The sequence below is a fragment of the Bactrocera neohumeralis genome, chromosome 3 (assembly GCF_024586455.1).
Source record: "Bactrocera neohumeralis isolate Rockhampton chromosome 3, APGP_CSIRO_Bneo_wtdbg2-racon-allhic-juicebox.fasta_v2, whole genome shotgun sequence".
Taxonomy (NCBI): Eukaryota; Metazoa; Arthropoda; class Insecta; order Diptera; family Tephritidae; genus Bactrocera; species Bactrocera neohumeralis.
In genome coordinates this window covers 68,855,448-68,874,515 of record NC_065920.1, presented here as the reverse complement: position 1 = coordinate 68,874,515, position 19,068 = coordinate 68,855,448, and the positions used below count along the sequence as shown (strand labels likewise).

Here is a 19,068-nt window from a genome sequence, read left to right as displayed (position 1 = left end):
CCAGAGGCGCAACGCCGCCGAACGCTCGACGCCAATTGCAGGGCTATTGTGTGTAGCTCAGGCAGGGAATTGTCGCTGCCGGCTGTTTGCTAGCAATAATTTCATAGCTTCTTTAAGATATGGAATGTGCACAAAAAACGAAACAAAAAACAAATAGAAATAAATGATTTGCATATCAAATAAGCGTCTGATGATGAATGCCGGTTAGACAATGCCAAGCAGTTATAAGCCTTGTGCGACAAAAAAGCAACAAAAACAAATATGAATGGTAAGTGCGGAGGTCGCCTTTTACCGGAGGCGCAATTGTACAGTTATTTATAGCTTGTGTGATACATATTTGCTTGCAGCAAGCGCGGCAAGCACCTAAAAGTATGCAATACACACAATGTGTTGCAAGTTGAAATACAACGCTGTGCTCAACAGCACCTGTAAATATGCAATACTTTATATTTATTTTTTCGCCTTGCAAAAGACTTTTTAAATTAGTTAAGTCTTAAGTATTTGAAAGAAAATATTTTTTGAGTTCTCATCAAAGTTTCTCTTCTTTTCGAAACAATGGCAAATCTTATTTCATACTTTTAAAGGTAATTTGGCTGAAAAATAAGTAAAAATCAGGTAAAAGAATGCAACCAATATGTATACGTTTAAAGTTAGATGAATATTAAAGGTCCGAAGTAATTATGAATGCACATAACACCGGTCAATATAGTCGGCAAGTGCATTGCTTCGAGGGTTGTTATAAGACTCAGCGAAGCAGGGTATTTGAAAAAGTTCATACTGAAACATTCTCTCTATTTCTTTGACTGCCTACCTAAAAACTTAGATCACTAAGTCCCAGAGTCTTCTCCTGAAAGCTTTACTTTGTACATATACCGTCGTGGAATATATGAATAGCACTTATTCGCGGGAAAAGACACCACAGAAAGCTTTTTCATATATGGGTCGAAATTCAGAAGCAAGAGTGGAGTTTTTTTTCATATATGGGTCACTAGCAATAAATTACTTTATTAGAACTCCTCTGAAATGGCAGAATTGGAAACTGCAATTGATTAACTAGCAAAAGAGGACACCCTTGCATCCATTATATCAGGCTGGAAGCGACTTCGGTCTTCGTTCGTTGCCCTCTTGGTTTCTCATTCTGGACTCCACATAGCTCGGCAAACGCTTTAGACTGAATCTTTCCAGCAGAGGCACTATTTGCTCTCATAAAGGTTCGTCTTGCCTGATTAAAACACTTAAACAGAATGTTAGATGGAGACATCCAGAAACTTTCTGCATTGTCCAGAGTCAGATTAAAACAACTCAGCAATATATATACATATATAGTAGTTATACCTTTTAAGTTCAACCTCTTTTAAAACGTCTATCATACATATATCTAGTAGGTTCAACGTGGATCGTTCATTGAGGTAATGTGTTTTCAAACGAGAGTGTGAAGAGTGCGTTCTTCTAAATACTTTCCAAAAAGTATAAATATATCTGCAGGGTTTTCCGAATGGACTGAAACACTCCAGCTCTGAAAGTATTCGACGCTGTACCCGCCGGGGGAACCAGGGAAGAGAAAGACCTGGCCACGCTTGGAATATCCAATTAGCGCCAAGTAGCGAAAAGAAGAAACGACTGGCTGGAGAATCTGGCTGCTTGAATATCCAATTTAGCGAAAAGAAGAAACGACTGGCGCGCTGTTGTTAACTCGGCTATAATCGCGTAAGTGGTGTCTACGCCAATTAAAAAGAAGAATAGGACTGAGTCGATTTAAAAAAATTTAATTAACCAATCGTTACAATTCTTTAAAAACTAAAACTTTCAAAATAGGCTCTTTCTGCGTCGATTCAGCGTTACCAGCGTGATTTCCAAGCATTGAAAACTACGCGAAAGGCATTCTCCGGAATAGCCTTGAGAGCCGAGGTGCATGCTGCTTGGAAATATTTGTCCTAACTCTAGAGGTGCTCGGAGACAGCTGATCAGCCGCTCGTTCGTTAGCTAGGAATGCCCTCTATGCGGAAAAAAATCAGTCTTAATTCTTTCCGGAAAAACCCAGTATTAGTTCTCAGAAGGATTCATCTTGCTGCAACCCTAGTGCACTTACTGGTCAGTGCACAATAGACATGGATAAGGTAAACGACGCTAACTTTTAAGACATCCAGGAACTTTCTTCTCTATCTATTTTCCAGCTTTTGCAAGAGTCAGATTGAAACAACCCGGTAGTCATAGCAGACGGCGAATGCCCTAACAATTTGTAGCAGGCTGAAAGTTCTTTTTCGATTTTTAAGATACTTTTCGATCAATACATGGGAGCTTTTTGGTATCCCACTGGACGACATTCTCTGCTGCCAACCTTACCTTAATAATAAAGAATTAAAAGAAAGAGTCTAAAGTATGTCTAGCAGCGATAAGTTCAACGCAGTACGTTCATTGAGGTAATGTGTTTTCAAAAAGGAGTGTGTAGAATAAGCTCTTCTAAGTACCTGTATTTTCCCAACATTTTCAATACATATATCTCTATATAATTCAGGGTTCTGAGAGTCACTAATACGGGATTCAAGAGATGAGTTCTCTGAAGCTGAGAATGTAGAGTTATTCCCTGTAGACAATCTTCATTTATTATCAAGCCCATTTTATGCTATTCACAAGCAAAACCAAAATTCCCCAATTTCAACTTCCCGTACTAAACGGTACAACATTCTCTCTTCCCCCACAGCTAAATACTTGTGGGTGGAGATTGACACAAAACTTAACTGGAAAATATTTAAATATAGAAAAAAGAAGAACAAAAAAGCCTATATGGCCTACTATCGTCGGCAGGAACTATGGCCTCAAACCTAGTATAATCATGTGGATGTATACTGTAATGTCTGTCATTAGACCTCTACTTATGTACATATGGAGCACTGGTATGGTGGCCAGAAAATTAAATGGAATACAAGTCATGTCAGACTGACGAGCTTAATGTTCACAAAATAGCAGCATGTTCTGCAATAAGAATAAAAAAATTGGGTGCTTGGAATCAGAAGAACTATGGACATAGGGATATCCAAAACAAACTCAGTGAAAACGTCAATAAATCAGACTACATTATCCCAATGCTGGATTTCAATATATACTTTCAGGTGAGGATAACCTTTAGACGAGAATGGAGAAGGGGCATAATAGGGGAGGAAGATATCATCTCTGTCTATATGGACAGGTTCAAAACGGACTGGAGTAAGCGATTGAGTATATTCCGATGATCTGGACATTTATCTCTCTATTCGTCTACCAAACTCCACCAAGCGGAAGTACTGGTCATAGAGAAGGTCTGCGAAGCTCTATTGAATAACTATGAGAGGATATATAAACCAACAATATACACGGATAGACAGGCGGCTCTCCTAGCCTTGTCGTCGCCCATGACTAATTCCAGCATAGTCCTTAACTGCTAGAAGGCACTGAGCTCACTAGAAGACAAGCTCCACCTAGACTTGATCTGAGTTCCCGGCCACAGAAACATTTTCGGCAACAAAAAAGCAGGCGAGTTGGCAAAGGCAGGAGCTTTCCTAAACGAGTCCGAGGCAGAGTTAATACCAAGCCCGCTAGGATCGATCAGGAGATAGCTCAATATACAATTTCAACAATTAGCAAATAACAGATGGAAAAATATAAAGCAAAACAACTAAACAGATATGGCCAACATATGACAAGAAAATAACTAACGACTTATTAAATAGGTCCAGGAAAAGTGTCTACAGACTAACTGCTACCATAAAAGGACATTGGCCATATGAAGAATATGCGTTCAAGCCGAAGCTGCGATCTAGTAGGAAATAAGATAACAATTTTCCACTTTCTCTGTAAATTCCCGGCCCCATCGCAGATCCGACACAGAACGCTTAGAATCCATCAAGCAACAAACCTTGAATGGATGTCTACAAAAAACATATCGGACATTGGTAGCTTCATTGAAACCACAAAATGATTTGAACGAGAAAGTGAAACGTGACAAAAATAATAAAAAGGTCTAAAAGGCACAGCTAGGGCTAATTGAGCCCGAAATACAAAAGGACTGCAGTCCTACCTACCTACCTATAATTTTATGACTTCCAAAACCATCACTGGACTAGTTAGCATGGAGGAACTGCATCTTCTAAGCGCAATATGTATCGGCATTGAGACTTCGGAAGGTAAAGCCCTTAACAATAAGTAAAATTTTTGATAATTATATACGTAAACCGATGAGACCGAAGTAACCACGAAGGCACAAAGAGTATCCTAAGTGGACACACATCTACCGTTGGGTGGTTGAGGCACTCTACAACGAATTGTCATTCCAAAGTTGTGGTTTTTAAAGAGAGAACCAACCATATTTTGTGAAAGCGGACCGAAGCTAGCCACTGAACTCCTTGCCTGGTCTATTGAAAACAATATTTTCACTCAGTAAGTATCTTGTGGGGTTCTTTGCTTAAGATCCTCAATCTCTACAGGATTTTGTGCCAGTAAACCAAATCTAGGACGCTTTTGAAGTATATAACTCAATTTTGAGCTGATGAGTTCAGAAATCTCAGGTCATGCTTTAGGAAATGTAAAAAGAAAAGGTTCGGCTATAATCGCGTAAGCGGTGGCTAAGCCAATAAAGAAGAAAAAGAAAATGTATCTTAGAAAAAGTGATACATGAATAACTAAAAATAATTACAAAATTGCCAAAAATTCTATTTATATAAAGTAAAATTATTGCTCGTACTCTTCTCATTCCTCAAGGAATGAATTAAGAAACTTTCAAAATTGATTTAGACACAGCGCAACTCCTTTATCATCGCGCAATGCCTACGCTCCACATAAAGAATATATCTCTCCAGACTTGTATATCCGCCAAGCGCATGAACGCCGCTTAATCCTGTCAAGAAAATTGCAATGCCGCCACAGTTGCATGCTACATTTTAAATTAGCATACTTCACGGCGTGAAAGCCATGACAGAGGAAATGTGAGTGGTAAGTGGCAGCGCTTGTGACACTGGCGCGGTCGCATACAATACCGCGCTGCCACTCAGTGCATTTATTACGTTACTGTGGTTGTTGCTCTTTTTTTGTTCGCCGCTGTATCGTTACAGCTTCAGCGCGCTCGCAGCTGCTGCTTTGTGGCAACGCTCACTGCCGGCTGCCGGCTGTCGCCAGTCGTCTGCTGTCAGCTGCCAGCTTTTCGCGCCGATCTTATAATGTCGCGCAACGTAGTTGCCTGCGTTTTGTTGCAACTCAGCGCTCAGCCAGTGCGCTTTAATGCGATTGCCAGCGCTGCAAGCGCAACAGTTTGCCACAATTTGCTGGTTATGCGATAGCGCTTATTAGGGTGAGTGAAAATTTCGAAGTCAGCAGCGCACTTGTTGTTCTTATTTAAGTTTTTGTAGTGGTGTGCGTATATACACCGATGCACATCAACGCGGCACATACACATGTGCGCGCGCTTAAGTGGCAGTGATACAAAAAATGCCAGCTAAAACTCAAAATCGCTAAAACTTTTTGCATTTTCGCACTCGAAAAGGCGAAAAACTAATTTAAACTTTGCATTAATCAACAACAACTAACAACAACTCGAAGTTTGCGACGCGAAGATGGCAGCGCGCGGACCAGTGAGGGCTTTTGAAGCGATAACAAGTTCAACAGCGTAGACTGTAAGCAACAAAAATGAGAGCAGAACAACAAAAAACGTTAACTTCAGCTGCACCGAAGTTATAATACCCTTCACAGGTGTATTTTTTATAACATGAACCGGTATAAAACTATCTTTATCTACATTTTTATCGTACTTTGTATGACAGCTATATGCTGTAATGGTTCGATCTGAAGAAAACTTTCGAAGATAGTATCGTTGTATTGGACAATAGCTTGTGCCGAATTTCGTGAAGATACCTCGTCAAATAAAAAAAGTTTTTACTACAAGAACTTGATTTTGTTCGGTGAGTTTGTATGGCAGCTATATGCTATAGTAAACCGATCTTAACAATTTCTTCATAATTTATATCGTTGTTTTAGGCGATAATTTTTGCCAATTTTCGTGGAGGTATCTCGTAAAATAAAAAAGTTTTTCATACAAGAACTTGATTTTTATCGATCAGTTTGTACGGCAGCTGTATGCTAGAGTGAACCGATCTGAATATTTTTTTCAGGAATTGTACTGTTACTAGAAAAAATAATAACTGCCAAATTTCGTAAAGATATCTCGTCAAATAAAAAGGCTTTCCATACAAGAGTTTAATTTTGATCGGTCAGCTTGTATGGCAGCTATATGCTATAGTGGTTCGATAACATTTTTTTCGACAAAAGTGTAACTTACTGACGAGAAAAGGACATGTGCAAAATTTCAGGCAGATATACAAACATACAAAAAGATATGGCTGTTACAAACTTCATAACAAACTTAATTAGCCCTGTTCAGGGTATAAAAAACACACGAAAATATAACGTCACTCTTCACTGAAGCCATACTAGAATAACAACAGAAACCATTAACAATAACTGCAACAACAATACAATCATCCAACGTTGCTCGCCAACTAAAAATAGCAAAAATTCACGCTAAAATAATAATTAAAATGCAATGACCCTCCCTTTAGCATTTTGTGATAAGCTCTTAAAACAACAATAATAAAATAATAAAAACTTAAAATTCAAAAATATCAACAGTTATAACAATGAATGCGAAGAAACAGTGCAGAGCAACAACAACGGAACAGTATGCTCGCTAAGCTGCTCAACGAGCTGCTGCTAAAATCTTTTCTCCCAGCCTCTCCCTTCCACTCTCTCACGTCCGCTCCGAGTAACTTTTTCTCTCCCCCCAAAATTAGCTTATTTGTTGTTTTTATTTTAGAATTTTCGCCACTTTCCGGTCAATGATTTGCGCAATCCCTCAGAATTTTTCACAAGTACTTTTGTTATTGTTGTTTAATTATTCATTTTTCATCACTTCGCTTTTATCAGTTATTTCGCTTTTTGTTGCTGTTTAAAGCGGATTAAATTATTTTGAAAAATCTTTAGTAAAGGTTTATTTTTTTAATTGTTACACTTTGTGTGAGGACAGCTGTGTAAGTGTTTAAGTAATCATACGGACCATTAAAATTATCGAGAAGGGAGTGTTGATTGTTGTTAGCTTTATGAATGTATTCGATTTATATTTTCTAAAAATCGCCGCAGCTATTATATACTTATTACGTTTTAACGAATAACTCGGCGTTTCCAACATACAAAGGAGTTTTCAAACCCTCAAATTTGATAAAAAAAAAACACTAAGGAAAGCCACTAGACTCCAAGCCTTCTTTTAACGACTCATTCAAGTAAAGGTACTTTTTTCAATGGCTTCTTTGGACAGATCACACATGAGTCAAGTTGCCATGTTATTTTTTTCAGTATTGTTTGACATTTCATCATGCAAAGACTTTCGCCTGAATAACGTTTACAAATCGTTCCTTTTTATTACAAAAAATCACGTTCTGTAAAGAATGTGTTTCGCTCAACTTATGGTCAACTAATCGGCCTACTGAGTGTACTATTCGCAACACCATCACCCATCTTAAAGCCCTTTCATTATTGGATAATATTGGACCAAATAGACCGCGTCCAGTACGCAGACCGAGTGAAGTCTAATTGGTGCCATTCGCAGAACCGGTGGAATCATCGGTCCATGTTTCCTCATAAATGATGTTGGTGAGAACGTAACCGTCACGTCTCGCGCCATGATAACCAACTACTTGATGCCTAGAATTGAAGTTCGGGATCTCGGCGACATTTGGTTTCAACAAGATGGCGCCACTTTACACACATCGCATCATGTATTTATTGGGAGAACACTTTGGACAGATAATTTCACATTTTAGGCCGATCGATTGGCCACCAAGTTCGTGTGATATCACACCGTTAGCCTTTTTTTCGCCTCGGACATGTAAAGTCTAAAGTCTATGCGGACAATACCGCTTCGATTCAGGCCTTGAAGCAAAACATCACGCGTAGCTTTCGCCAGTTACCAGTCTAAGTGCTCGTATGAGTTATCGAAAATTGAACTCAATTATTGAACCATCTGAGACGTGGCCGCGGACAACATTTGCAAGAGATAATCTTCAAGCAATAAATGTCAAACCATGTTCTTTCGAATGATCTTTAAGAAAGTAGGGAACTTCGAAACGGATCACCTTTTACTTATTAAACTTTTACGAATAATTCAGCGTTCCAAAAATACAAAGAAGTTTCAAAACTCCAAAATTTGGGAGACAACGTTAATGAGGAAATCCACTAAACCGCAAGCCTTCTATTGTATCATAATCGAGTTCCATTACCCCTTCCCTTAAACTTTTCCCTCCACACATCTATATATCGGACGTCGACAGCCGAAACTAGCCAAAGTGGGCACCGTTGCCCTATTCAAATTGGGACGGAAGCGAGTTGGATCTCCATTGGCATTTTGGGTTCTAGCACTGGACAACGGACCTCGCATGCGCTTAGCAAACGCTGATCAACGACTTGATATTGTGCGAAGATCATTTTGGCCTAGAGTAGAATGCAGGAGATATTCTGAACTACTTATCCTTAGTAAATTTCCTCCTTAGAACGAATTCTTACTGGACATTTTCAAATCGGCATTCCTGCCGATTATGAGGCTGGGTTGTTGGAAACATCTAGGCACTTTCGTATTCATTTTCAACCATTTTCAAGACTGAGAATGAAACATCTCAGCAGTCTTACCTTAGGCGAACCCTAAAACATTGCCGAAATTGACATTGGCCCCCTCAACAAATTTTTGATAACCTCAAAGAGATTTATCAATTTCTAAACGTCATATGAGCTATTATATAGAAGGTTTAGGTTCTAAGCTGTCCTGTTAAGATCAACATCTTAACTAAACCTAACCTACATACATATATCCGTAGGTCATCAGTAGTTTACAAATAAGGTCTTCGACCTCATAAACTTGTCTTTAGGTATTTATGTCATTATTGCAACAAATGTAATAGTATGTTGTTCGTTTAGAAGAATTTTCCCTAGATTAAGTAGGTTGTGTCCAAACTGGTAATGTGATTAGCTCGAAAGCTCATCGAAGCACTGCATTTCCTGCTTAAATTTAAATAGCCGTACAAGTACAATCTCAGCTATATAATATATATCGATGTATGTATATATCTTCGATCAAAGCTTTCAAGAAATACCAGACGTTTTCCTTTGTCATAGGGTATCAGTGTAAGAAAGTACAAGTCTGCCTTTATTAACTTGAATTCAATCCTTCAAGAAAACAACTTCATTGAGGAGACAATAATAAGAAGATTCTATTCTTTCGGTTCCACTCATCTTTTACAAGTATATTATTAGCAAAATATATATTTTCTCATACTATTCTCTATTATCTCTTGTGCTTTTCGCAAATATCTCGCTTTGTATGCACATACTCAAGCTCCTGTACTCGTTTCCGTTTCTCCAACGCTTTCACTACGAACTCACTTATGGCCCATGAGCCGACAGACAGGGCAAGCGAGCGACTTTTTAAGCCACACTGATTGGCATAATCCGACCGCAAACGGATTTGCAACGCGCAGCCGAACGGTATTAAATCAGCGTGTGGCGACGCCTGTCAATTGCCCCGTGCATGCAACAGCTGCTGTCCCGCAAGTTCACAACCCACAGCGATTACAATATTCAACCGAATGCGGGTGGCGCGGGAACCATATGGCATTTAAGGGCCATAAGTAGAGGTTTTTTGTTTGCAATTTAATTTTAATATAATATATTTATAATTTTCACACGTCGAGGTTTGTGTAGGTAGATAAAGACTCTCATGGTAATGCTGAGATCCAGGTAATTACAGAAGGTAAAGCAACTGTGGTTACTTCTGCGGCCAGCAAGCAATAAAAGTGTCGGAAGAAACTGTGAAAAGCGTGTGTGAATGGACAAGCAGCTAATATGGACATTATTAACAGCTGTAGAATGAACCGGGGGCAATATGCCTTCCGTTTAAGCTGTTCATATCTGAAGAGTCGAAAAGGAAGAGGGAGATTAAGAGTGTAGACAACACTCCACAAACTTCACAGATTAATTGTGAAATCGGAAAACTTTGCGTTGAAGAAAAGAATGCAAATTGTATCTTTCCTAACGTATCTTCACATACATATTAACATACTTATTAAATGTTATTCCTTCAATTTTGAGTACTTCCATATCTCTATATTTAAAAACTGCTTATTGTGGTTATATCTCATCCAACTGACAGGACTCAAGCTTCTGAATTCTGTAAAACCATCCGTGGTTCGATGGATTACAGGGTCCTTGTCCAGTTTTTTCATTAATCTTCTTTTTTATTGGCACGACTCACATGGTTATAGCCAAGTTTAGAACAGCGCGCTAGTCGTTCTTTTTTTCGATGTTTGGCGCCGCCAATTGCCAAGTAGTAAATTCCGGGTACTACGTCGAATACTTTCCGTATGTCTCATCCAACTGACAGGACTCTTTTTCCGAGACTCAGATTCTGATCTTTTCAATGAATGCTTCCGCAAAAACTACAGTCCGTCGATGGAACACAAGTCTTTGTCAAGTTTATATTTTAAAATTATAGCATCCCTATTCTCGAGTGCTCGAGTATATTCTATATTGCAAAAAAGCTCGAAAACCTACGTGGTTTGCCGGGTTCAAAGTTCCTTGTTCAATGTTTACTCCAAAATTTCTATATACCTGGTTCTCGAGAACTCTAGTGTGTTATATATTGCAACAAAGTTCAGATTTAGTTTTCTTATAAGCCAATCTCTCCACGACACATAAACTCGAGCTTATTCGTAGTGATTCAGAGTTTAGTTGGACATCTCATTTCCACTTCCAGTTCAGATAGGAGACATGGGAGACCCACTCGATATTTACAGGAAACGGCAGTTTTATGTGGACGGTATATCAACTTTCAGCTCAGAAACCAGATATGAGCAGCCAATCCGACATTTACATTAAACGGTAGTTTGATCAGAACGGGTATCCTCTTCCAGTTCTGCCAAACTGAAAAATAATCTACCTTCGTCCACTGCTTTACTGTCCTTCCTGTTCTTTTACGATCTTATGCGCCCGGAGTATGCACAGGTCTCTGACTGTAATCAGGGGAGAGAATCAAAAGTGAGAAATAATCAACCCTACCGCATTTCACTGACGCCGATGAATTTGACGTAGGTTATCTAAATTCTCTGCAGCTGAAGCTCGTCCTTTTTATAAGATTTTTAAGACTAATGGAGCCCTCCATTTTTTACACCGCGACTGCTGCAGCTGAAGGCCATCACAACAGTTTGTGCAGCACAGCCTATTATTCACACCACATAGCAAGTGAGTCCAGCAACTGTTGGCGGAAAAGCCTTGTCCGCCAGCCACGTCAACAAAGTAACAACTGCATTAACACCTTCAGCCACGTCAGCATTAGCGCGCTAAAGAGCTGGACCGTCACGGCATCAATGTCACCCGTAGCAATTTCGCGCACTCAAGTTTGTTGCAACAATTTGCAAACAACAGCAACAACAGCGATGTTTGCAAACATTGCTGCCAGCGTCCTAAGCAGTTTGTTGGCGACAGCTCACAGTACAGACAGCCCACAAGCAGCGGAAGGCGCAGTGAGCGCGACTTTCCCACGTCACTGGTTCACCGCGATAAAGTCATCAGGCAATAATCAACAATCATACACCACCACCGTGTCCACTCACTCACTCACTTCCCTTGAGCGTCGCCTTATTGAGCTGGCATGCATGATGTGACAGTATTTTTCTACTCAGCATTTCCCGTTACTCGCTATTATGCCGCAACTTCAACACCGTTTTTTTATACTGCAATCGTTTTGCAAAGCACAGCCTCAGCTTGCTTGCTTTCCCTTTGATCTCTTCTCTACCCTTCTTGCACTTATAAGTGTGCTCCCTCTCGATAATCAGTGAATTATTGCCGGTAATTCAGCGCTGACAGTTTTGCGGTGCGGTAATGTCGGCGGGTCATCGTGTGGCAAGTTTGCTAAACAATCGTGCCGCACACATACCCAATGCATCATACAAATCGTTTACGTAATCAAAACGTCCATGCCTGCCACTTAATGCAATCAACGATGACTGCAACAGCTACTATTTGCTCGCCCCTTGCTCTTGAGTATGGCTAATATTGTAACCGATCTGCGTTATGAGTGGTTCCCTGCATTTAAAATCAACCGCTGTTTAGCTTCCTATGTTAGTTTTTGTTGTTATTTTTGCTTCGGATATCTTATCCTTTCGATTGGGGCTGCTCTCTTTGATTGCGTGTTCGATTATGACTGCTTGAGGCGGATGGTTTTAGGTTTGAGTAACCTTACGCACAGACCTTTGATAGCCAACAGGCATAGGGAGATTGTACAAAAAGGAATGTAGGAAACGTAGTGGTCCCTACTTGACCGCAAACGTTAACTCTTCTATCGGAGCCCAGCCGAGGTCTGGTTGGCCTAAAAGAAACTGCGGTTTTTTGTACATCTCTATCATGGACGGCTTGTATGATTTTTGCTTGAGTAGAGGCTCACAAAGTCCCCATCTGTACCTTACGATATAATGCTACCCGACTTAAGCTTATAATATCTGAAGTTACTGCCGAAGCATAACGGGTGCTTATTCGACTAGTTGTTTGTAATGCGAGTCTGTGATTCGAGCAACCACGGAATGGTTTCGCTCCACATTTACTTTAGGAAATAATCCCCAGAGTATCGAAGAAGGTCCGAATGATCGCGCACTATAATTTAAGCTGTGCTCATCCTCTTCATGGAAGAGTTTGTGAAAGGATCTTGGTTTGCGGGCTTACAAAATCCAACTCATGCAAGAATTGAAGCCGACGCATGTTCGATGAATGGGCCCAAAACGACATGGCCACTTTTTCACAAAAATATTTTGTTCAGCGATGATGAAACTCGCTTTTGTTTGAATCGGCACGTTAATAAGCAAAACTGTACCACGTGGAGTGATAATAATCTAGAAGCCATTATTGAGACGTTGTTCTCAAAAAGTCACTTGGCTTTATGAGCACAGTGAAACATTTTTCCATATTTCTTCAAAATTGAAGCCAGCCATGATGAACAAAAACAAAACAAAAATTGAAAAAAGATTACCCTATTTCCGTGACTAAATTGGAGAATGTGGATGACATTACCTCGCGGTTTGCAGAATGCCCTCACTGGAATATGGAGCACGTCAAATTAGAATATCAAAAATTGGGTTGATTCTTAAGAGCAAAGAGCAAATCGACGCAGTTCTTTTGGGACGAAATCAAGAAATTGTCAGAAGATGGGAAAATATTATATTTTCAGGTCGGCAATACTGTAAATAATAATGTTGTAGGCTGATGCGATTTTGAAAAATAAAAAACGCACGAATAAGGTTATATACCCTATATATCGTTTTTCCTTGTTTTAAATAGTAGGAAGCCCTTGGTCTTTAATATAAACGTCCGGAAAGTAATACGACTTAGTCGTTTTAAAAAAATTTATTGAACCAATCGTTACAATTCTTTAAAAACCAGCCAGCGCGATTTCGAATCATTCAAGGCATCACGGAAGGCATTCTCCGGAATAACCTTGAGAGCCGAGGTGCATGCTGCTTGGATCCCCTCTGTCGTCTCAAAATGCTTGCCTTTTATCGGCCTTTTCAGGCAAGGAAACAAAAAAGTCCGAGGGGCCACATCTGGGCTGTAGGGCGGCTGCGGAAGCATTGGGATGCCGGCCTTGGTTAGGTAGCTGTTCACAAGAAAGGCGGTGTGAGCCGGGGCGTTGTCGTGGTGCAACTTCCAATCGGCTGCGATGTCTTGCCGGACTTCGGTTGAGGACTTCCACGTAAAGCTTGGCGTTGACGGTTTGTCCAGGAGGAACAAATTCTTGGTGGACGATGCCTTTGATGTCAAAAAAGACAATTAGCATCGTTTTCATTAGATTTTTCATTTTCAGCGATCTCTTCCGGCACTCCAAAAAGGCCTGGTGCCACCGAAACACACCACTGCTGGATAAGCCTGCTTGATCATGTCAAACGTCTCTGTCGCAGATTTACCGAGTTTAACACAGAATTTAATTGGATGCCAGTGCTATTACTTTCCGGACAAACCCTGTATATGGATTTTCGTGGGGTTTCAATGAATCCAAAGATAAATAAACCTTTGTTGTTGTTGTAGCAGCAGAATTCTGCCGAGTTGACAGTCCTTGACCGGATAAAACATCTGGATCCGTTCCGGAACGGGAGTTACGTAGCTCCGACTTTCGTGGGAACAGTGAAAAAAAAAAACGTATTCAGTTTCAACTATTCCGATAGCAGTTGATTCATAAAGCTCAAAACCTCTTACAGAAAGCAAACCTTCAGGGTGAGTTAAAGGCAGTACAAATTTTTGAGTGCACAAGTGAAATATTAAAGAAAATCCTTCAAAAAATCGTTTAGCATTCTTCCACAATAAATTTTCGTAAGAAAAAATGTAAAGCTTGGCATTTGCTAGCTCAAATTTATACGTCTTACAAATGCAACTTATTACCTTAAAATAAGCTAATTAAACAGTAATTATTATAAACTATCATCAGATTATTTCTTATCAAATAAAACGTTAGCGACGGTCAACATTAATTACATTGCCTTATCGCATATTAAGATAGATGATGAAATGACGATAATGTATAATAAATGTAGAATGGTGGAATTAAATCGGGTGTGTCACTGTAGCAGGGCTGGAAAGCTCACTAAGTGTGTTGTAAGTTGAGAGGAAATGCTGAGATTAATTTTTAGACTTAACCAGTGTTTTTAGAGTTCTTTTCTCTAAACTTCTAGTTGAAATGTTTTAACTTTAACAATTTTCCGACGAAAACCTAACCTTTAATATTTTATTATTGGGTTGAGGTGCTTTAATGGTACACCCTATAACTTTTAATACGTTTGTCAGTAAATACTAAGTTGGAATTATCAAAAGATGAGTAAATGATTTTACACTAGACCTTCTTAATCTTATATACGCGTTTTGAAAAGCAGAATGAAGCAAAAGAAAAAGAATGACAACAGTTGCAAATCTCTGTGCTCGGTTTATGATCTGTTTCCAGCGAGAAAATACGATTATTTACTTATTTTATATTTGTGAAATCTAAACTCTTTGAAAAATAGCGGCAACATTTCATTTATTACTTTTTATATTACATAAAGCTTATCTGGCCTTATTTCTGCAAGCATTACTTTTTTTTTAATATTAAAGTATGCTTTGCAATATTATATTGAATAATATTTTTCAATGGTAAATATTGAGTTATCGGCTATAATCGCTTAAGCGGTTTCTACGCCAATTAAGAAGAAATATTGAGTTAAAATTTATTAACACGAGTATTGCGTTTCATTGGAAGTAATATTTCAAGATTTTTTTTGAAAGAAATATTTATCGATATATCGATTTTAAAACTATTTTTTTATATTAATCACATTTTTTATTCAACGTTCTAACCGTTATATCAAGTACTTCTTTATATTTTAGATCACTTTTAGCAATTTAATAAAGATTTTTTTATGTCAATCTTATATCAGTCTTCTTTCTTATTCAGTATTCTACATTTTTTTTACCACATTTTTATTGATATGCAAATTAATTTGTTCGATTTTTAACGATTTTATAATTTTTTTTTTATCTTTTTATAAGATAGATTTTGAGCAATATTAAAAAAGTATTTTATGCAATATTTGTCGAAATTATCACTAATTTTTCCTTGCTTTTATATATCAAACATAATTTTAATTCAATATTTCAATATTTTTTATCAGTATTTAGTAATGTTTTTATTCACTTTAATCGATTTTATAAATATTTTTATACTTATTGTATTCCACACTCAATATTTTAAAAATATTTTACCTAATATTTACCTATTTTTTAATCATAGATTATAGATTTTTATCGATTTTATCAAGATATTTTATATATAAAATATATATATATATATATATATATATTTAAAATATTTATATTCAATATTTTCCGACATTTTAGTCCTATTTTAGCGATTTTTATCAAAATTATTTCATACCACTTTTATCGATTTTATAAATATTTGTATTTTTTAATGTTAATATGTCCATTTATTATTCTGAAAGCATTTTATTCAATATTTATCGATATTTTAATCCTTTTTTATCGATTTTTATCGAAGTTATTACTAGTTTTTTCATGTTTGTATATTAATCATTACTTTCATTCGATATTCTAATGTTTCTAACCCAATATTTTTTGATGTTTTTATTCACTTTTACCGATATTTATCGGTTTTATAAATACTTTAATATTTACTGTATTCTACGTTCAATACTCTAAAAGTATTTTACCTATTATTTATCGGTATTTTAATCAATTTTTTCTAGTTTGTATTTAAACTGCTTTTTCCATTTAATTTTCTAATATTTCTGCCTAGTCTTTATTAATGTTTTAATTCAATTTTATCGATTAATAATTTTTTTAAATTAATCATATTTTTGATTCATAATTTTACTAATATAATTTTTATATTGTTATAAGTCTTCAATTTTTATCGATATCAATGCTTTCTCTTTGACTTTTGTGATAATTGAGAGCTGAATATATAGTTCGAAGGATTTTCTTGAAAAAAATGTGTTTAAACTTAAAATTCTAATTAGACTTATGTTTTGGCGACTTTATCGATCATTTTTGTTATTTATTCTTTTTATCTAAAATATTCTACTATCTAAAGTATTTTGTTTACTTATTTTATTCATTGGAATCTGGTTGGAAAAAATAATAGCATTAAAGCAGCTTTAAGTCCATTTGAACTAAAAATATATTAAATATATTACAGGAATTTTGACTGTTATTAAAAAAATGTAAGAAAATAAATTTGATTTTAAAATAGCGCTCAAAATTTATTATTGGAGTGTTTTGCAATTATTTTTATAATAAAATTCTAAAATATTAATATATAATATCCACTTACAAGTCAGAAAGGATGACTTTTCTTGAAGAGACAATATATTTAATAAATAGATTCATGTCCAGAATTTAATGTATTTTACTAAGCATTGATTCATTTCGAACAATTTTCGATTGCTTAATCACATAACCGATTTCTAAGAAGACCTCCGGTCTGGACAGTTTGCTTACTTAGAATTATCGCAAATTAATTCCAAATAAAAATACCAGTAATGAGTAAAAGACTAGTTAATAATTGGATTTTAGACAAAATGACGGCTTCCGAAAAAAACTGGGTTTTCGTGAAAAAAATGTACATTTCAGATTGGCTAAAAAACTCGAAGTTATTGTCGAATATCTTATTTACTTGGCAAATACTTGTTAAGAAGTTTTAAAATGACAAGCCGATCGGTCAAGTCGTTTCGGAGAAATTTTCTGCACCGACTCTAAAAGCAGTGACTCGAGAAAAGTGCAATTAAAATTGTTTAGCCGTTTAGACGAAGTTCGAAAATTCTAACAAATACATCTACATATATATCTTCGAGACTATTTTCTGCATCATTTTTAAATTTTCGGGAAATATTTTTTTAATATGTGGACTTTTGTTATACATATGTATGTATGTATATAAAAAATTGTACATGTGGGTATAATACCTTAATTACGTATTTTTTTAATTTAATGGCAACCTTAACATACAATACTTATAAATTCTCTTTCCCATTCACTTACATGACAAACGGTGTATCTTCCTTCTTCGACATTCTGCTTTAGCACTTATTATGGAATTTTCTTTTGAAAATGAGCAAAAAGTTACTTTTTTAAATTCGTTTTTAGTTTTTATTTGCAATTAGACAAATAAGACGATGTGAAAATCGCAAATTTTCTAAGCAGCAAGCAATAATAAACGTTTTGGATTATTTAATTTTTGTTTTTAATTAATTTCTATTTTAATACATAATTTTTGAGAGAATACCGAAAGCACTTAGAACACTTATTTTTTATACAGCAGAGGTCAATAATCTTGGCATTAATACACTTTAGAGATGTAACTGTATTTATATATGTACATATTATATTTTTTTACAACAAACACACTTTCAACTTAGCACTTGACATACGAATTTGTTACGAAATTAAATGAAAAAGAAGTTTTGAAAACTTTTTTGATAGTTTATGTATATTTTGAATTTTTTTACTTTTTTTTGAAAATTTTTAATGACTTTTCAATTTTTTACAATTTTTTTATTTTTTTGAAAGTTTTTTAATGACTTTTGACTTTTTTAATATATATTTTGAAAGTTTTTGGTTTTTTTTGGGATTTCAAATTTATCATAAATTAAGTACAAACTTCAATTCCAACACTCACACACATTTTTCACAAATATTTCACAACTAAAATTTTTCTTTTCGAACCACAATTCGATTTACACGTGTTTTTCTATTGAAGCTTCTTTGGAATGGACACAGCAAAGTGACTATTTCCAACGTTGTTGAGAAACTGAATGCCTTGATTTTGATGTTAATGACTTTTGAATGGATAAATAACGGGTAAGAGGCGCAAGCCGAGTGTTAAGCCGAAGAGATGTGATCAAGAAGGAAGAGCAACAGCACAAATGCATATGCAAATACAGAATTATCAGCAACTACAAGACCTATAAAGAATGATGTTGATCACTTTTATGAAAAGTCAAAGCAACAACAATAGCAACAAGTTGTTAGCAAACAGTGTTGAAATGACGAAGGAGGTGAGCAAGCGAGCGAAGGGTCTGTGAGCGGCGTGCAAAGCAGCCAAGTTGTGGTGCTGAGTGAAAGGCGTTAAAGTGATAAGACAAATCACAAGCATATACTATATGTACAATTGTAGGTATATATACATATGTATATATAGATGCGTTTATATACAAAACTACATTTGTATTGCTACATATTTATTATTATTTATTTAATGTAGGTAAGCATGTATGCGGACGTGCTACAGTCACTTCATTGTGTGGTGAGATGTGCAAACTCAGCAAAACAAGAAGCACAAAAAATACCACAAAAGCAGCAACAACAAAAAATTAAAAACAGTGACGTTTAGTTTTATAGCATGTAAAACAGTTAAGAGTGGAAAAATAGAGATTTTAAAGAAAACTATTGTATGGCAGATAAGGAATT

General features: G+C 36.5%; 1 protein-coding gene across 1 annotated transcript in view; it reads right to left on the bottom strand.

Annotated features, from left to right (window-relative positions):
* LOC126752386 (zinc transporter 2) overlaps nucleotides 1-18,533 on the bottom strand; it is a 158,403-nt gene extending 139,870 nt beyond the window's left edge. The window contains exon 1 of the mRNA XM_050463130.1: nucleotides 17,641-18,533. Coding sequence (XP_050319087.1) covers nucleotides 17,641-17,672 — 32 coding nt within the window. The 5' untranslated portion in view covers nucleotides 17,673-18,533. The remainder of the gene's footprint in view (nucleotides 1-17,640) is intronic.
* Nucleotides 18,534-19,068: the final 535 nt, after the last annotated feature.